The sequence below is a fragment of the Panicum virgatum genome, chromosome 9N (assembly GCF_016808335.1).
Source record: "Panicum virgatum strain AP13 chromosome 9N, P.virgatum_v5, whole genome shotgun sequence".
NCBI lineage: Eukaryota > Viridiplantae > Streptophyta > Magnoliopsida > Poales > Poaceae > Panicum > Panicum virgatum.
The window spans coordinates 67,057,595-67,078,055 of NC_053153.1; the positions used below are offsets into that span (position 1 = coordinate 67,057,595).

General features: G+C 45.8%; 2 protein-coding genes across 2 annotated transcripts; both read right to left on the reverse strand.

The window, feature by feature from the left end:
- Window positions 1–640: 640 nt before the first annotated feature.
- On the reverse strand, window positions 641–3,769 carry LOC120691773 (peptide chain release factor PrfB2, chloroplastic-like). Its single transcript, XM_039974965.1, has 7 exons — window positions 3,348–3,769; window positions 2,932–3,144; window positions 2,711–2,812; window positions 2,417–2,554; window positions 1,924–2,228; window positions 1,574–1,727; window positions 641–1,146 (listed from the first exon to the last, which is right to left on the reverse strand). The coding sequence occupies exons 1-7, from the start codon at window positions 3,699–3,701 to the stop codon at window positions 1,006–1,008; spliced, it is 1,407 nt and encodes a 468-aa protein (XP_039830899.1). The 5' UTR covers window positions 3,702–3,769; the 3' UTR covers window positions 641–1,005.
- A 13,502-nt stretch (window positions 3,770–17,271) lies between these two features.
- Window positions 17,272–20,461, reverse strand: LOC120692070 (outer envelope pore protein 16-2, chloroplastic-like). Its single transcript, XM_039975281.1, has 8 exons — window positions 20,412–20,461; window positions 20,172–20,336; window positions 18,565–19,973; window positions 18,394–18,445; window positions 18,204–18,266; window positions 18,029–18,063; window positions 17,901–17,934; window positions 17,272–17,792 (listed from the first exon to the last, which is right to left on the reverse strand). Exons 3-8 carry the CDS (start codon window positions 18,703–18,705, stop codon window positions 17,581–17,583), a joined length of 537 nt encoding a protein of 178 aa, XP_039831215.1. The 5' UTR covers window positions 18,706–19,973; window positions 20,172–20,336; window positions 20,412–20,461; the 3' UTR covers window positions 17,272–17,580.

Genomic DNA, 20,461 nt, shown 5'->3' on the forward strand with positions numbered 1-20,461 from the left:
CGCCATGTGGCTCCATGGACGCGTGCGTGCGTAGAAATATCGGTCAGCCGCCAGCCGGTTGGGCGTTCGTCTGTACAGTAGTTGGCGCCATGTGCCGATGCAGAATAAACGGGCGTATTTTAGTATAAATATGTATTACTATACCGGGCGAAAATGGATCGAAAGTCTACTGACGCTGAAGGACTAGCTCGGGAAGCAGCGGATACTGTACAGTTGGACTAACATGCATGGATAGACGGCCCTAAAAGAGGGAAAAAGAAATACGTTGCCCTAATAATAATATGGATGTGTGATGTGCTAGAGCTTACATCAAGCCGATTTGGTTGACATGGAAATGGAGCTTAATCTATTCCAAAACTGAAACAAGACAAGACTACAGGAGGAGCTCATTGGGCTTCCATGAGGACCAAAACTACGGTCGCATGCGGGTAAGGGCCGACCAGCACTGCGCACATGAGCATGTTACAAACCCGAAGTAAAAAATGTTTGGCAGTTTGCCGTCAAAAACATATTATTTTGCAGTTTTGAGGGTGCATCATACCTTTTGAAAAAATTTCAAACATAAGGTTCAGGAAAAGGAACCATAAACTGTAGCAAGGAACTGAAGAAATTGATAAATTATTCATAGAACAGCTCAATCTGATTGGGTGTCACTACAGTTGAGTAGATACGACTGCTTACAATATGCATCACCAACGGGAACTGCAGTACAGACAAAAGGTAACTACACACTAGCCATGAAGCGAGTGTGATTATTGTACTGCCTTCTCTAAGACCCTAACTACATCGCTAAACTATAGCATTCATCCGCTTTTGCACTTGCAACCGGTGTACTATCCGCACCTTAACTTTTTCAGCATTTGAGCTCCCATCGTACCCATTGATGTGGTAAATATTGCAGCAGTATCTCAACTTGCTATCACTTGAACAATATGTCTCATTTGTATTGTTTTGAAGGCAAGCTATTCAGTAGGTTAGTGCTCGTGAAAAATGCTAAGCATGATTTCAGTTCAGACACTTAACATCACCTTCATCTAGTGACGAAGACAAATAATTTAAGATGAAATCATCTAGGTCTCCTTCAAGGACGGAGTCAGGGTCTGATACTTCATAGTTTGTCCGGAGATCTTTGACCATACGGTATGGCTGTGAAAAGCAAGGAGATCAATCTTTTACTAAAACCATTAAAACTACACAAGTCTGGTTGCAGAGATAATTAGAAATTAAACTTAATAGCTCATTTCGAAATCTGGTTAGCTAAGAATGATATAAATTTTTGCCTTCTCTTATTTCAACATCGCACTAGGAAGATTATGAAAGAAACTTCAGATCAAAACATGTAACTAATGTACGCATGAAAGAAAAGTAATCACTAGTTTGCTGCTGCTTTTTAGATTTATGAAAATCCTGAGATGAGTATGTAAACAAAATAGAAATAGGAAGATTAACTTTATAGACTAGTAGCTCAGACTAGCAGGAAACACCAAGAACACAGATCATGCTATTGAGAGGTCACACGTTTTATCATCACTAGAGTCGTTACTTTAATCGGGTATTCAAAATAGAGCCTTACATGGAGAACATAAGATCTTATTTGGTTGCCCCAGCTGATTTCATTGAGCGACTGTGTGTGCTCTGCATTCATCTGTGCTTGGCGGGCAATCTCAAGTTGGTCCAGACGAGATTGGAGCACCGCCATTGCTGATGCCTTGTTCATGTGTTGTGATCTGCATTTCTCATGAAGTACAACAATTATGTCTATAAACATGCAGCCAAGAACTAGTCAAAATACCATTTCTGTTTGATAAGGAAACACCTGGGGAAATAAACCATTGCACTTATGCTGGACAAATTAACAATTCAATGCCCTGGCAAAAAAATGAATAAGCAGTTGAAATCCAAAAAAGATGAAGTCAAATTTACCTTTCATTTTGACATGTTGCGCTAATACCAGTTGGAATGTGCACAATTCGAATGGCACTTTCAGTAGTGTTGGCATGCTGGCCACCAGGACCACCGGAACGGAAACGTTCTATCCGAAGATCAGAGTCTTTTATCTGGTATCGGCTAGAGGCATCGCCAAGAATAGGGATTACAGCAACAGCAGCAAAGGAAGTGTGCCGCCGCTTCCCACTGTCAAATGGAGAAATTCGCACTAATCTATGAACTCCTACTTCGGCTTTGGCATATCCAAATGCATATTCACCGTCAACTTTGATAGTGGCCCTCTGGAAATAGCAGCTGTTTAGTATGAGTTCTTTTGTACCTATATAATACTTGAATTAGAAAGAGACTGTCTCAGAAGAAGGCAAAATGTATCCCAAGAAGGGATACATTTCTAGTAGAAGATAAGCAAAAAGGCCTTAACGAATAAGTAGTTTATTCAGCAACAGGAATTAATGAGAAACAAATAAACCTTGATTCCTGCTACTTCACCAGGCATCTCTTCTACCACAGTGATTGTATATCCCCGTCGCTGGGCCCATGATCTATACATGTTCATGACCATTGCAGCCCAGTCCATGCTTTCAGTGCCACCAGCCCCTGCCTGAACCTGAAACCATCATCACAAGGAATCAACCACTGATAACCTTTTCAGGGCTGCATAAAAGGAGCATTAATGCTTCAGTACATGATGTCTAGATAGGACAGTTCGCTCAAAATTCTTACAAACATAGTGAAATGGAGTAAGATGTTATGCAAAATAAACCTCAATGAAGCAAGAGCAAGAATCATTGTCTCCAGAAAGTAGAGCATTGAGTTCTTTCTCCTTTGCACTTCTTCTCATATCAGCCAAAGCCCTCATGCTTTCCTACAAGAGCAGTTAGAGTGACAGATAAAACCAAGTAGCTGGTCTGCACGATGAATGGAACATAGGTCTGTGCTGTTTTAAAGCTTTATACGTATCAGGTAATAAAGCACTGTACTCACCATCTCAAGTTCATTATCATTTTCTTCACGTGCGAGCCTTAACATCTCGATGTGTTCAATTAATTCCTGCTCAAACTGGTTCACTGATTTGATCTTGCCCATGAGCTCACCGTGCTCACGGCTAACCCTTCCAGCAAAAACTGGATCATCCCAGAGGTCTGGCTTCTCCAACACCACAGCCAGTTGCTTCGTTCTCTCAAGTATCCATCCCCACTGTACAAAACAAAACAGTGCCCGGTTCAAACAGGATATATACCCAGTTAAGCGAGCATAAACACACACCACACTTTAGATGTTCGTTCATATGCTTCAAAGAACCAAGTACCTAAGACGCACATCGTGTCGCAACAATACTTCGCAATTCAAATTTCACCCTACGGAAAAGAACAAGTAGGGGTGTCGTGTGAGAATTGAACCTTGAGGCGCTTCTTAATGAGCCTGATGGACTGCGCGACGGCGGCGGCGTGGCTGCGCCAGTCGCTCTCGGCCTCGGGGAGGATCGTCCACCCCTTGCCAGCAATCGAATCCACCGTCAGGCCGTCCGCCGTCATCGGCACCTCTGAAACCGCCGCCGTGGACGAAGAGTACCACCGCGCTGGGTAGCGGAGGAGGGCTGAGTCGGCGGCGGCGGGGATGTCACCGGTGGGCCCCAGGAGGGACTCCAAGGAGGCTCCATGGGGAAGGAGGCGATGGGTAGGGTCTAGCGTCCTGCGGCGGAGTTGGGAGAGGAGGCGCGCCGCCGCTGATCTGGCTAGGAGGCGGGAACCCATTTTTGTCGGCTGCACAGGTCAGGTCGACGCCGGTGAGGGGGAAGGGCGACGTTAGCTACGTTTTGATGCTTAGAATGCGTATACCAACCAGGGTTTCCATTCCCGACCGGACCGGCCTAACCGCCGGGCTCCGGTACCGGTTTACCGGTCCGGTTAGGCCGGATACCGGTCGGAACCGAGCAAAAGGTTTTTTGAATTCAAATTCAGCAGTTATACCGGTACGCAACGGTAAGCCGGTCGGATAGTCCGGTATACCGGCCGGTTTGGCCGGTATACCGGTGTTTTCGGCGGTCCGGGTTTTAATGGTAAACCGACCGGTTAGACCTGTATACCGGCCGGTTTGGCCGGTATACCGGTAGTTTAGAGTAGTTTTCCGACACTTGGAAAATGGATCCCCAGTGTGAAATAAAAGGAAATTTCGACATGAGCTATGCACATTTTAATGTAAATGACCCTACCAAAACAATAAATTATAACCATTCATACAAATACAATAGTAATAAGCGTGCATACAAATACGGAGTCATACACCTATACACATGAAATAAAAATTCAACGTAGGAATGGGAAAACCCCCATTTGGGACGCGGTTTGGTATTCGGCGGTGGACATCAAAGCGATACCTCGCACTCTAAGCAGCTCAGCCTTGTATTGTTGCCAAGTTTGGCCCGTCCACGCCGATGTTGTCTGCCATTCCTGAACTAACATAGTGTAAAAATGGGGGTCTTCCCATTCGTACACCCATCTCGTCGGTGGCTGCATGCTGATGTCAGGAATGAGATAGTGAAAAGAGTGCCTCGAATCGCTGTAGGAGGAAGAAGAGTTCTGTGGACTGTCATAGTCCGTCGGTCCACCTGTTCTCCTCTGCGATTGCGGTGCTCCATGGTCGGTGTCCTGAGTAGCATGTGTGAACTGAGTTTCCCCTGCAATCAACCATATTTCATAATTAGTAGTCAATAGTCAGAAATATGTGTCTATTTGTATGTGCAATATATACCTGTGAAACGAACACCACGAGCACGACCACTACCACTAGCAGCAGCATCAGCACCAGTACCACCACCACCAGCATCAGGCTCAGCACCGTCACCATCATCACCATCATCGGCCGAGCTGCTATCCTCTGACTCCTGATACGGAGGACTACGCTTACCTTCGCCATCATCAGTCTCGGTGTCGCTGCTCACTGGTTTTGCTGTTCCTTTGCCCTTTCGACGCTTCGGGTCACCCTGCTTAGGCCCCTTCTGCAACTTTCTCTTCCCTAGGTGAGTGTCACCTATATTTGTACGTGCCCAATCGCTGATGGAATCATTCCCCGTAGCCTCACGTAGATCTGACACGTTTATTTGATCTCTGACAATATGGGACGGGAGAGGGATGTCGCCGTCATCGTCATCCTCGTCCAGAACTGGAGCCCGGTTAGATCTACCATATTCCATCCATTCCCGCACCGGATTGTTCTCATCATAGAAAGAAAGATGGGCCAGCTGGTCAATGAAATCACTTTCTTCACGCATCTGTGGGCCGGAGACCTCCTCAAGTCGGAGACGAAGGTTGTAGTTGACATAGACAAGCTTATTAAGTTTCTTGTGCGACAACCGATTGCGAACCTTTGTATGCAGTAAGGCAAAAGTACTCCAGTTCCGCTCGCATCCACTGGACGAACAACATTGTGAAACAAGCCTCATGGCAAGGTACTGCAACTTTGGAGTACTTGATCCGAACATCATCCACCAGGACGCTGCATGTGCAACCGAGTATGTAAGCAGTATATTCGAATAGAGAAAATAACAATTTCATACGGAGTAACTCTTACATGGGGATGTCTTTGTGTCCATCGCCATCCGCATTGCCATGTCACTGCTATACTCACCAACCTTCTGCCGAAACACGTCAAACTCCTGCAATGCCTGGACGGTGCTCTGGAGATCCGTCATGCGCTGAAATGTATCCTTGAGTCCACGAAACATTTGTTGAGTTGGATCCATTGTATATGCATACCTCGAATTTAGGACAGCAGCTGCAAAATATAAATCACTTCAAATAAGCATTGGGTCAATAGACTTTAAAAAGTATGGACTGATAAAGTATGGACTGTCAGCCTGTCTTCCAGGAACTCCTGCAATATGGAAAAACTTTGACCAAGCTTTACCAATAGCTTCCTTTGCGTTCTTACCCTTCTGCGTCCAGGAGCCTGTATCAATCTTTGGTTGCGTCATTCCTCTTCTCCCACCAGCTGCCAAGTTATAGTCCTCCACCACAGGACTCTCCCTCTGCGAAGTGGACCTTCGAAACATCCTCTGCATAACATACCCCCTCCACGCTCATATGCACCTCCTCTCTGTTCCACCCCCGTCGAAACTCTGCTTCCGCTCTCGATAGATCCAAGGCACGCTGCACCTGGGCCTCCTCATCTTCTTCATCACCGGGATAGTTTCCCTCCGCTGCAGCCTTCTCCCGTCTCAACTTCTCTCGGGCCCGGTCAGCAGTTGCCTTCTTTGCCCTATCCAACTCACGCTGAAAGAATTCCCGCACATCAGGTGGCACATTCCTGCAATGGACCACCTCCGCCCCACGCCCAGCCAAATGTTGTTTCAATCTAGTCGCACCACCTCCTCCTTTCTGCGTACGACAATAATTGCATCGCCATCCGGGATACAGATTTTCACCGTGTTCCCATACAACATCTCTGCCTGCCATTGTCTATCTGCATACATGGACAACAAAAACATATCATCTAATATTCTAACTCCTAAGTGATAGTGTCAAAAATCATCTAATACACCTAAATCAAATCTACAAAAAATCTATTACATGGTGCAAAAAATCCTAAATCCAAAAACATTCTAAATCTTAAATCTACCTAAATCTTACCTACATTCTAAATATACCTAAGTCATACACCTAAATCCTTAAACAAATCATCTAAATCCACCTAAATCCTAGGGGGGGAAAATTTGATACCTTTGCCTTCGTCGGACCGGCTTACCGGACCCTCTGCCCGGCTAGCCGCTCTGTCAGGCCGGCTTACCGCGCCTCCGTGCCGGTTTCTCGGGGCGGCGCTCCGGATCCGCAACCGGACCGGCTTACCGGTCCTACCGGCCGGCCGGCCGCGCGGTGGAGGCGGCTTGCCGGCTTCCGACGCCGGTCGCCAAGGGGATGCTGCGGACAGGGCTCGGGGTGGGTGGGGAGGACTCTGGGGTGGCCCGTGACCCCCCTAGCTCAGGTTGTGGGCGCTATTAAGGTCCCCATTTGCGATGGCCCTTAATGGGCCGTCCGTTTTTTTTTCTTTTCTTTTTCGATTTAACTAAAAATGTCCCAAACTATACTTATTGAGCGAATTTTTGAGAAAGTTTGACACCATTAGATTCTTCACACCTTCAAGTATTTTTAGGAATTTTTTAGGAATTTTCATTTTTTTATTTCAAATTTGAATTTTGAATATTGGCCGGTTTCATACCGGTCAGAACCGGAACCGGGCCGGTCCGGTTTGACCGGTAACCGGTCAAACCGGACCGGTTCCCACCGGTTCGGGTAACCCTGATACCAACACGGAGGTGTTTTCCCACGTTCCAGTTAATTCTCGATAGTTGGAAAAAAAATAGCTAGAAGACACTGTTCTAAGATAATTTTATTTATTCATAACCACGTTTTTATGGTTAATTCTCGATAGTTGGAAAAATTAGCTAGAGGACATCCTTCTAAAATAATTTTTATTCAATCCTTATACTGGCCTCGACCGCATATAAATTACCCCTTTCTACAATCGCGCCACCGAGGTCAACAGGCAATCACGCTTTTCCACCGAAAAAGAAAAACACGCCTTCTTCTTTCCTGTTCAGAGCCTCTCCTCTGAGGAACCGATGGAGGAGCCTCCGCCAGAAGCGATTCCTCCGCGGGGAAGAGCGCATCCGCGCCATCCAGGTGACCTCAGCACCCTCTTTCGCAGGAGAAGCTCACCACCTGTTCTTGATCCGTCGCAGGAGCCGCAGCCCGCTCCCAAGCACAGCGGCCACTCTGGCTCCAAGCAACCGTGCCAGGTTAGTGCCCGCCGCGCCGCCCGTGGTCGCACCGTCTCTACCTCCCTCTTACCTGCATTCCGTGAGCCGCCTCCTGCTCCATGAGCTGCACGGCCGTAGATCTAAATCGCACTAGCTGTTTACAGAACAGTACACCGATCCCCTTTGCTACAGTTCCGGAGTACGCCGCGGCAACTCCTGCGCCGACGGCCGCCTCTTCAACGCTCGCTCAGCAGGGCGCACCAGGTGAATGCACCGCCGAACCCGGTCTCCTTCTGTTGTGCGTATCTGCCCCACAATTTCGTAGATGCCGACTAAATAGCTAGAGGACATTCTTCTAAGATAATTTTTTATTCATAACCACATTTTTGTGGTTAATTCTCGATAGTTGGAAAAAATAGCTAGAGGACATCTTTCTAAGATAATTTTTGTTCATAACCACTCAAAAAATATCTCTTAGACACTCTTCAATCATTATGCCACAAGACCTATAACTTATATAATATTATTTTCAACGAAAAAACCATACAACACATAAATTTAGACAAATTTACTCATATCCATTCAAACACATCATATTTAAGCAAAATCACATTATCGCATCATTAAATTTGAGTTGAGGTTAGGTTCACTTCTGCCGCTTCTTGACCCTCTTGCCCTCGATTTCAATAGGAGGTCTGATTTGTTTGTTTGAACAGAAGACCAAGATCCAAACCCAAGGAACTGCCGCCTTGTTTGTGTCAATTGACATTCAGCACAGAACCGCTGCTGAGGCCGAGGCCATTGACTTAGCAGTAGCTCCTTTTGCCACATCAACTAATAGCAAATATCTTTCAAAAAACTAATAGTCGAGAAATTATCTTGACCAATCCACTCTCTTATTGAAGTAAAACAAAAGGATGACGCACTTGACCATCCCACGCAAAAGAAACTAATGGTGCTATTAATTTCAAGAACTAGAAAAAAGATGACCGCAAAGAGAGACAAATACTCCAAACTATGAGCATGTTTGACTGATCGGCTCTCAGCTTGTTTCGGCTTATTTCCTCTCACATAATACTATTTATTCTACCAGCCGAACACTATTCATCAGATCAGCTGAACAGCCTCTATAACCTTTTGCCACATGAATCTGGATTAGTGGATATTTATAAAAAGAGTTCAAAATAACATGGCAAAATAAAGCTGATGACAATTGGAAGCCAGAAAAAGAGAAAAGCTTGCTGCAACCATTATTCATCATTCGCAGAAGGCGCACAGCAGGCGGCCGGCCGCTAGGAGGCGCGCAGAACGAGTGGGAGGCCAGTAGAAGGCAACGGGCAGTAGGGCAGCAGGAGGTGGCGGCCAAGCGGACAAACGGCAGGAGGCTCTGCGCCGGAGCAGGAGGCAGCGGGCGGGAGGCCAGCAGGAGGTGGCGAGCAAGCAAATAGGAGGCAGGAGAGCTGCCGTGTGCCACCAGCAGGAGAGCTGCCGTGTGCCACCGGCAGGAGGGCCGCCGTCGGTCACCTAGATAGGATTGCTGATTGGGCTCGGCATCTCCAAGAGTGCCCAATATATACTTCTAAAAAGTAGTTTTGGCAATAAACTAAAAAACAGCAGCTCCAACAGTTCCCTAAACCACTGCCCAATATTCCCGCACGCCCAAAACTGACCGAAACTCAAGCCATTTTTGTGCCGCTCGATCGCACTCCCAATCCTTGAAGTTGAACGGATTCCGCGCGATTTCTTCTCCTCCCTGCAGTGCGATTTCTCCCTGGGTGCCGTTTTTCCTCTGTTCCATATGTCCTGCAGTGCGCAATGACGCAAGGCCCTCCACTGTTGAGGAGCTGTAGCGCTGCTGATGCTATCGAGGCTTGTGGGTGGAGGAATGGCAGATGTAGAAGTGGGGCGGCTTGAGTTGCTAGCAACACTAATTGCCTGTTTTGCTCAAGCAGTGGCGCATGGTACTCGGCTTGGACCTTCAGCAGTTGATTGCTTCGGTGGAGAGAGGAATAGAAAGAGAGGGAGAGGGAGGAGCTCAAGCTGCTTCGATTGGAAGTTAGAGAAAAGATATCTGCTGTGCAGTTAAGTGGATGATGTGGCAGTAATTAAATTATTTTACAGCTAATTTTTGGGAACTGTTGGAGGAGGGGGTCTTTTTTCCCTCCCAATAGTTTTTGGCAAGGTCCCAAAACTAGTTTTTTAGGCTTTATTTTTTTAGGCACTCTTGGAGATGCTCTTAGTTTCAAAAAAAATTAGGGAAGATTAGGAGGGCTAAACATGATCTAATTGTAAATCTAATTACACGGATGGACGGGAAATCGCGAGACGAAACTATTAAGCCTCCTCCCGCGCATCAAGCCCTAGTTCGTTCTCGCGGATCTAGCAATCCGGAGTGCGACGCTTCTTCCCATACGTGTGGACTTCGTGGAGGTGCTGCACTTGCTGCACAAGGACGAGCCGTTCATGAGGAGGTTCACGCAACTGCACTGCCGGCTTCCATATGCACTACACCGACGCGCTACAGAAGTTCCGCAACCGCGCATCTAGTGGTAATCCCGTGATCTATAACTGCAGTAATCCTGGTTTATGTGGTAGAAAATTTTTGTTTTTGCTACCCCATATTTCTACAGCGGTATCAAGATTCAGGGTTGTCTCGTTATAGATTCGGATATGTGCATATAGAGATATGCGTAGTTTCAGATCGATCTATGACCTAGTTTCGTAAATTTGCTGCGAAGAATGTGCAACAACATACTTCTACCGGTCGGTTTTCTGCCATCGGAGTTAAGTGATGCGCATAAACCCGGTCACTGCGGTTGGAGATCGATGTGATTGGTCGAATCGAAACTTAGGGCATAAGCCAGATGCATAGGGCAGTAGATTGGATCTACTGCGAATTCCGATTTGTTGCAAAAGTGTGTTTTACAGTAAAACAATCATAACTTTTGCATACGAACTCGGATTGAGGCGAATTTTATATCGATTTGTATCTACAGAAAATATTAGACTTGGTTCAGAATAGACATTCTATTTTCGCGAAATTTAGATTTGTGAAATTCAGCCCAGAAGATAGAGTTTTCGGCGATTTAAGTTCGGACGTCGGAATCGCATAACTCTGTTTTACAGGTTTTGTGATCGGTATGGCCCCCATGTGTATGTGATGCATGTGTGTAATTGTTTTATGATCTACGTGTCGTGACTATGACAATTCGGCCGGACCCATATGAATTGTTGCATTTGTTGTAATGGCCTGTGTGCCAACCTGTGATGATCCAAGTTCTGAATGTAATAGCAAGTTCTAGTTCTTAGAGTTTTTCATCACATGAAGGATGGTGCACATGTACATGGAGATGAAGATCAACATGGTGAGCAAGTTCCATAAAGATGGAGATCTACATGGCGAACAAGTTCTATGGAGATGGAGATCACCATGAGAACAAGGGCCATACCGATTCACAAATATGTGCTTGCCGTTCTTGATGTTTTACTACTACGTGCGTCATAGTAGAAGTAGAACGACCCCTCACAAATTTCGAGCTATCATGCCCTACCAACTAAACCTTGCACTGTCACATGTCTTGTACGATTGGTGGTGGGTCTATGAAATTAGGGCGTCACTGGTTTTCCTTGACTAGACAGGCTGTATCGGATACTTGCACGCATAAAAGGTTGGTGAGCTTGACAAGGTCATCTTAACGGTTAAGGACCTTGGGGCATAAAGATTGGGAGAGAGACATGGAGATGTCACCCAACAACAAGAGTCATATGAGATATGATTAGCAAGAGTTGCTTATCGAATTACCTCGTCTTCTAACAGTGATGCAAAAGCTCACTAGTGGACATGTTAGTTGTGGGTCTTGAATCACTAAGAATCAACAGAGGGATATTGATTTTAGTTGGAGTAAATTCTATTAAATTATTTAATGTTGTTTACTCCATCATGAATATTTTTGTCTTAGTATTTTGTATTTATTTGTTGTAGATCAATGGCTCAAAACCAACCTTTTGCTTTACGTTCCGTACTTGAGAGCAACAAATTGAATGAGACAAACTACATGGATTGGATCCGCAACCTGAGAATTGTTCTCAGGGTAGCTAACAAGGAAGATGTTCTAGATAACCCACTGCCAGAGGAGCCTGCTGAAGATGCCCTTGCTGCTGAGAGGAATGCTTACAGGAGAGCGGTTGATAAAGACCATCAAGTGAGCTGTCTCATACTAGTTTGCATGGAACCTGTGCTGCAGATGCAGTTTGAGAATAACCATGCGGCGCACGATATGAACGTAGCGCTACAGGACATGTTCCAGACTCAGGCCAGGACTGAAAGGTTCAATGTGTCCAAGGCCTTTGCTGAAACTAAGCTAGCAGAAGGAGCACCAGTAGGACCGCATGTAATCAAGATGGTTGGTTACATACAGAGGTTGGAGAAGTTGGGCTTTCCGCTTGGCCATGAGTTGGCCACTGACTTCATTTTTGCCTCTTTGCCTCCGAGCTATGGAAACTTCGTCTCGAACTACTATATGCACTGGGCTGAGAAGGGCTTGAATGAGTTGTGCGGCATGCTCAAAACGGCAGAGAGTGGCATCAAACAAAGCACAGATGGCAGCCATGTGATGGCTGTCCAGAATAACCCTACTTTCAAGAAAAAAGGTTCTTCTTAGAAGAAGAAGAAGAGAGGCAAGACTAAAGTTGCGAACCCCAAGCCAAATCCTACACCCAAGGCTAAACCTGGACCAGCTACAGACAAGGAATGCTTTCATTGTCACCAGCCAGGACACTGGAAGAGAAACTGCAAGTTGTACCTAGTCTCGTTGAAGAATCGTTCTTTCACTTCAGGTACGCTTGTTGTTCATATTACAGAAATATTTCTCGCTGACTCTTATGTTACTTTTTGGGTATTTGATACCGGATCGGTTGCTCATATATGCAATTCGATGCAGGGAATGACAAAGAGTAGAAGGGTTGAAAGAGGAGAAGTTGACTTCCGCGTCGGCAATAATGTAAGAGTTGCTGCTTTGGCCGTCGGGACGATGCAACTACACCTACTGTCAGGATTTGTCTTGGAGCTTAATAATTGTTATTTTGTTCCTAGTTTGAGTCGAAACATTGTGTCTCCTTTATGTTTGATGAAGGATGGTTATTCTTTTGCGAGTGAAAACAATGGTTGTGTGATCTCTAAAAATAATATGTTTGTGGCTTTGGCGTCCATTAAGAATGGGCTATTCATTTTAAATCTTGATGATTCTCCTGTCTGTAATATAAGTGCTAAAAGGTCTCGGTTAAATAATTTGAATCCTACCTACATGTGGCATTGTCGTCTCGGTCATATAAGTGAGAAACACATGAAGAAAATTCATGAGGATGGACTTCTAAGTTTGTTTGATTTTGAATCATACGAGACATGCAAAGTTTGTTTGCTGGGCAAGATGACCAAGACGTCGTTCACAGGTTTTCCAGAGAGAGCATCGGATTTGCTAGAACTCATACATACTGATGTGTGTGGACCAATGAGCTCGACTGCTAAAGGAGGATTCCAATACTTCATTACTTTTACTGATGACTTAAGTAGATATGACTGATGAGGCATAAGTCTGAAATCTTTAAAAAGTTCAAGGAATTTCAGAATGAAGATGAAAATCAGCGTGGCAAGAAGATTAAAGCCTTGCGATTTGATCGTGGGGGTGAATATCTGAGTCACGAATTTAGCGATCATTTGAAGAGTTGCGGTCCACAACTTACGCCGCCTAGAACGCCTCAAAGGAACGGGGTTTCCGAGCGACGTAATCAAATTCTGTTGGACATGGATCGATCAATGATGAGCCAATCGGACTTACCATTGTAATTTTGGGGTTACGCTCTAGCAATAGCAGCTTTCACACTGAACAGGGTACCGTCAAAATCCGTAGACAAGACATCATATGAGATATGGACTGGCAAGACTCCCAGTTTGTCTTTTCTAAAAATTTGGGGTTGTGAAGCATTTATCAAACGAGTTCAGTCTGACAAGCTTGAACCCAAATCGAATAAGTGCATATTCGTGGGATACCCAAAGGAGACCTTAGGGTATTACATCTACAATCGATCTGAGGGCAAAGTGTTTGTCGCTCGGAATGGAGTTTTTCTAGAGAAAGAGTTTCTCAAAGAAGGGAAAAGTGGAAGAACGGTGCAACTTGAAGAAGTTCGAGATGAGCCAATAGGACAAGACTCTACAAGTGACACTAATGTAGCTGAACAAATTGAGATGCCTATGGCAACAGAAACACCTCCGCAACCACAAAGGTCAGTAAGGCTCCGCGCAATGCGAGAATTATTGTTATTAGACAATGATGAGCCTGCGACATATGCAGAGGCGATGGCAAACCCTGACTCCGAGTCATGGCAAGATACCATGAAATCTGAAATAGAATCCATGAAGGAAAATCAAATTTAGAACTTGATAGACCCGCCTGATGGTGTGAGAATCATAAAGTGCAAATGGATCTATAAGAAGAAGAAAGATATGGATGGAAATATTCACATCTATAAAGCTCGACTTGTCGCAAAAGGTTTTTGACAAGTTCAAGGAGTTGACTGCGACGAGACTTTCTCGCCCGTAGCGATGCTTAAATCTGTTCAGATTATTCTAGCTATTGCTGCATATTTCAATTATGAAATATGGCAAATGTATGTCAAAACAGTTTTCCTTAATGGAAATCTGACCGAGGATGTGTATATGATGCAGCCCGAGGGTTTTGTCGATCCGACCAATGCTGGAAAGATATGCAAGCTTCAAAAATCCATTTATGGATTAAAGCAAGCATCTCGGAGTTGGAATATTCGTTTTGATGAAGTAGTCAACGGGTTTGGCTTCATTAAAAACGAAGAAGAAGCTTGTGTTTACAAAAAGGAAAGTGGGAGCTCTGTTGCATTTCTAATCTTGTATGTAGATGACATACTGCTGATAGGAAATAATATTCTTATGCTTGAGTCCATAAAGACTTCACTGAAAATTGTTTTCGATGAAGGATTTAGGAGAAGCAGCATACATACTGGGCATCAAGATTTATAGAGATAGATCAAACAGGCTTATAGGATTAAGCCACGATATTTACATTGACAAAGTGTTGAAGCGGTTCAACATGAAAGAGGTAAAGAAAGGGTTCTTGTCTATGTCACATGGCATACATTTTAGCAAGACTCAGTGTCCTACGATGACTGATGAGCGAGAGCGCATGAACAAAGTTCCATATGCCTTAGCAATTGAATCTATCATGTATGCAATGAATGTATGCAATGATAAGTACATGCTCTGATATTTTTTATGCTCTAAGTGTTACGAGCAGGTACCAGTCAGATCCAGGTGAGAGTCACTGGACAGCTGTGAAAAATATCCTCAAGTACTTGAGAAGAACTAAGAATGTGTTTCTAGTCTATGGAGGTGAGGAGGAGCTTGTTGTAACTGATTACACTGATGCTATCTTCCAAACCGACAAAGACGATTCAAAGTCTCAGTCTGGTTTCGTGTTCAAAGTAAATGGTGGTGCGGTTAGCTGGAAGAGTTCCAAGCAGAAGACGGTGGCCGATTCTACAACAGAAGCTGAGTACATCGCAGCTTCGGAAGATGCGAAGGAAGGTGTTTGCATAAAAAAGTTCCTTATTAAGCTTGGTGTGTTCCCTAATGCCACTAGCCCGCTGGATTTCTACTGTGACAACAGTGGAGCTATTGCGCAAATCAAGAAGCCAAAGAATCACCAAAAGAGCAAACACGTTATGCAGCGATTTCATCTCATTCGAGAGTTTATCGATCGTGGTGAGATCAAGATATGCAAAATACACACGGACCTGAACATTTCAGATCCGTTGACAAAACCCCTTCCACAGCCCAAGCATGAGAGGCACACAAGAGCAATGAGTATTATATACATTCTAGATTGACTCTAGTGCAAGTGGGAGACTGTTGGAAATATACCCTAGAGACAATCATATTTCCTTGTATTCATGATTAATAAAGTGTTCCTTAAATATTCATGGATGACAACTTGTATTGATTAATGCTTATGTGAAGTATTTGTGAAACTCCTTACTTGTATGAATATTCTAAAGTGTTCATAGTCGGAGTTCATGTGAGGACACACATGAATATTAGACTAGCACATGTATTAGTTGATTGACTACTGTAAGGATCACCGGGGTGTTCGACCCTAGAGGGGGAGGGGGTGAATAGGGTCGCTAATCGCTTTTTAACCTAGGGCTCAATCTAATTGCATAAGATAAACCTAACACGTCCTACACATGCTAGTTATGACTAAGGTTTATCTATGCTACCCTCTAGTTACCCCAAAAGACTTGCAACCTATAGCCAATCCTAATCAAACTAACTAGAAAAATAAAGGTAAGCAAGAGAGAGTAAATGCGGAAACGTAATGTGGTAAGTAAAGCGGTAAGGGAGAGGATATGCAAACTCCCGTGAAGACACCAAGACACACGATTTAACGTGGTTCGGTTAGAACACCAAAGTCCCTCCCTACGTCCACAGCCACTTGCTCACACAGAACAAGTATGATGCCGAGTCTCTTCGCTTGATCACCGTCTTGCCACGCCTCCAAGGCTCCCGACAAGCAAAGGCTAAGTGACGCCAAGTCACAAAGACGAGGTCACCGCCACCGTCTATCTCGAAGCGTCACCACGGCACCGTCTTCACTATCTTGGAGCTTTAACACCAAGTAGGGGCCTCCTTCCCCGCACAAAGTGTCGTTGCCACTCCACACCAAGTCGGAGGGTCACACGACGAGTACACAAGGTGCTTGTCGCAGCAAGGCTTTCTCTCAAGCTAGTTCTCTCAAGAACTAAGCCTAAACAAGCACTAAGCACTCTAACAAGTGTGCTTAAGCCTATATGATGTACAATGAAGCCCTATGGTGGTTGGAGATGATCTTTAGCTCTTGTATACTTCCTTGAACTCCAGCACTGTTAAATGACCCGGCCTTGGGGGTATATATAGGCAGCCCAAGCAAATATAGCCGTTGGAGAAAAGCTGCCAGAAAACTGCGTAACGCCGGTTAATCCGACTACCCCAAAGCCATCATCGGTTCAACCGGTGTATGTAAACTGCTACTTGAAAAACTAGCCGTTATCAATCAACCGGTGTACCGCCGGTTTAACCGATGTAATCAACCGGTGTATGTAATATTAGCGTCGGTTTAACCGATGAGTGTAACTTCTTCACATTCCACCAAAAACCACCTCTCTGGACAACTGAACCGATGCAATTGACCGATGCATCGTCGGTTCAACCGGTGTAGGCATTTTCCTCGGTCTTCATATGCTAATGCACCGACGTATACAATTTCCGTAGTCGGTTCATCCGGTGTAAAACCCTAGCCCGCAGACCTTCTCTGTGATTGCACCGGTGAGTTCATTTTGCCCTACGTCGGTAACCGATGATAGCAAAATGCCTCAAATCTTGTCCCTTGAATCGAACCCCGTAGGGGTGGCCCTTCGGACCTAGCTACGCATATCTTCTCTTTGTCATCACTTGAACCTAAAAGCCTGAAAATAGTCATCTTAACAATCACATTAGTCCAAGTGTTGTGTGTGTCATTAATCGACAAAACATTATATTGAAATATGGCATGAGAGGCCATTTTCGCTACAAATCAATGGCATCTACTGCAGTCCGCTTACGAGATACTGTTGCTGAAAGCATCCATGACACATTGATGCAACACCCCAAATTATCGTAGAAGGGGGGCTGCTAGTGCTACTAGAACATAGCGATGGCAACATTAGGGTACGCCGTTCAACAGAGGGCGCGGACAGAACTAGCCGCCAACACCCACCAAAGATGGGAGCTAGCGCGACGGCGCGCCTGCGCTTCGGCCGGCGGGCTCAGGACGGAATCAGAATATGCCGGAGAGCACGTTGGCGGCCGTGGAGAGCGCGGCGCCGGCGATGGCGCACTGCACGACCTGCTCGTGCGAGGCGCGGTCCGACGTGAGCGCGACGGCGGCGCCCGTGATGGCGCCGGCCACGGCGCTGTTCCGCCAGTCGTGCGTCCCGCGCACCTCCGTCAGGCCGTAGGTCAGGCCGGAGTGCACGCCAGCCGCGAGTCCTGCAGAAGACATCCAAATCAGATCGAGAAAAAAAATTCTGAAAAATCGGGCGGTAGAGAACAAACAAATGCTTGTTGGTTCAATTCCAACGAGTACAGAAGTGTTACCCCACTGCAACGACTCTTTGCTCACGTTTTTCACCTGAGGAACAAGGACAAAGAAATCACGAAGAAAGCAAAAGGCTCAGTCTAGTGTCTAGACCTAGAGAACTCGGTTAATATTGTTGATGGCTTACCATGGCCTCGGGCGACTTGCTACCACTGTTCGTCCCTGCCCAATTTGCCACCACAAGATCAGGGATGTTACTACTCATTTACTCATGGTTACACTGCTAAGCAGCAGCAGCAGCAGCAGCAGCAGCAAAGCACTTGCAGCCGACGACTGAAAGATCAGAGCCGGTACCAACTTACCATTCAGATCCGGGAACGAGCGTTTCCTAGAGCCAGTGGCGCCGAACACCGATCCTCCCTCGCCTGCAGCCAGTCAGCGCAACACATGGCAATAAAAACTCCATAAAAAAAGGGATAGACACAGAGCGAAGTAACAACTGAATGTCGTGTTCACAAGCAGCAGCAAACACCAACGAAGAGGTTGTGTTACCTTCGATGGTCATGAAGTACGACTCCCTCGCGACCGCCTGGACCGCGCCGATCTGCACGAGCACACGGCAGAAGAAGTGGAAATGGGATAAGAGGAGAGGAGGGGGGAAGGGCTTCATCGATTTATTGTACAAGATGGAGCGAAGAGAACAGAGGCGCGCGGCGTGCTCACCCCGGCGGCCTTGATGAAGCTCTCGGCGACGCGGTTGAGGAGCGGGTGGCCGAGGTCCAGCATCCAGTTCTTCGCCTCCAGGGCGCCGCCGCGCACCTCGTCCGCGAACGCCCGCGCCTGCGTCTCCACGCTGCCGCTCATCTTCCTCCCTCCTTCCCTCCTCTGCCGCTCTCTCCCCTCTCGCTGGCTGAGATGCTGGAGTGCACGAGCAAGTTCGAGCACGTATGCAATGGCAGCGCCGCCTCCGTTGCAGCACACGTTGCGGTTGCGTAGATAAACGTTGGGCGCTGCAGAAAAAGCCGAAGCGGTGAACTCTGGAGACTGAGGCCCAAGGCGGTGCCACTGCCAGTCACTACGCTACACATCGACGTCCTACTGGTCCTGCTTCCCTGAGGAGAGAAATGGGTGACACGTACGCCGACTACATGGACACGTGCCGGCGGTGGTTGTAAATCGTGGCACTCTTCTGGAACTCGCACCGCGTCCGTGGTTCACGAGACCTGGAGAAATCTGTGCGCTGGCCTGGTTTTTCAGCTCCCAACATTCCAACAGTATACTTACTTATGGGACTATGGGCAATAGAGAAAACTAGTACTGTACCGTACTTTTTTACCTGATCAGCGAAGGACACTAGTTTTAGTTTAACGCGTCGAAGAAACGGTTGGTGTCGGCGAGCGAAGTGTACCTGTACCCACCATGCGTGCATCGAAATTTCTTTGCTCATCCTGATCCAAATAAACTTTAAGATCACCTCTCACAACAAAGAGTGCAGAGTCCTAATCAAAAAAAAAAAGAGTGCAGAGTCATTCGCAGCGGAAAAAGTCGCTTGTTAGCATCTTTGATAGCTTAGCTTGTGACGAGCATTACAACCATTACTGGACTGGCGAGTGGAGAGATGAGCTACATTAATCCCCATTTTTTCACAACATGGAGTCATGGAACAGAATCAGATTACTTTGCTGAAAACAAAGCTGGGTGCAATGGTGACTAAGCGTTAGGGCTCAGGGCTACTCAACACAATTGAGAATTGTATCACTCATTCCAGTTCCCACAAGGCACGGACTGATACGCAGAGAAGAAAGTCCATGACATTCAGATACACGTTCAAAACTTGCAAGCACTGATTTGCGAGCTTATTTCTTGTTTCATACCAATCCTTATGAGCTGATCCCGAGCTGGTTGCGCCAATCCTCGAGCTGCTTCTTTACTTGATTTGAACCAGTGGAGCCATAAGATATGAACTTGTTTACAGCATTTTCAACCCCCAAGTACTCGTACACATCAGCCTCAAACGCTGGATGAACGGCTTTTAGGTCATCCAGTTGAAGTTCAGCTAGTTGACAGTTCTTGGTGACGCACAGTTGAACAGACCTTCCGACTATCTCATGAGAAGTTCTGAATGGAACTCCCTGCAAAGAGCAAAAATAAGAAACAATTAGCTGCAATAATCTGATCCAACTAAAGTAAATAACAAAGCAGCAAAAAAAACAGTAGATAGCAAAGCATCAACAAAACTATGAGGTTAATTTTGCGTGCTCCTTTGCTTTAATATGTATGACTGCCATATAAAACTGTCCATCCTACCATCGTGGGCAACAGGAGTTTACCTTCTTCACAAGATAATCCGCTAATGTCGTTGCATCCAGATAACCAGCTGGCAAGGAACGTTGTATTCTTTTAGAATTAAAAGAAATGTTCTGAGCAAACTCAGTGCAAACTTCAAGCATTCCTAATATGGCCTTCACGCTATCAAACAACGGTTCCTTGTCTTCCTGCTCAAAAGGAAAAAGTTTAAGAATATGCACTAATAATATAAGCAAGGATATACTTATGAGAATGAGGCCCACATGAAGATCACGATTGTAGGCCTGTGGAAGGCCCTTACAGGATTAGAACA

Coding starts and splice junctions, on each gene's coding strand:
- LOC120692070 (XM_039975281.1), bottom strand. CDS start 18,705: ATGAGCGGCAGCGTGGAGACGCAGGCGCGGGCGTTCGCGGACGAGGTG. Junction 18,064..18,203: donor CTCGTTCCCGGATCTGAATG/GTAAGTTGGTAC, acceptor CAAATTGGGCAG/GGACGAACAGTGGTAGCAAG. Junction 17,935..18,028: donor GCAAGTCGCCCGAGGCCATG/GTAAGCCATCAA, acceptor CTTGTTCCTCAG/GTGAAAAACGTGAGCAAAGA.
- LOC120691773 (XM_039974965.1), bottom strand. CDS start 3,701: ATGGGTTCCCGCCTCCTAGCCAGATCAGCGGCGGCGCGCCTCCTCTCC. Junction 1,728..1,923: donor GCAACATGTCAAAATGAAAG/GTAAATTTGACT, acceptor TGAGAAATGCAG/ATCACAACACATGAACAAGG. Junction 1,147..1,573: donor TAAGATCTTATGTTCTCCAT/GTAAGGCTCTAT, acceptor TGCTTTTCACAG/CCATACCGTATGGTCAAAGA.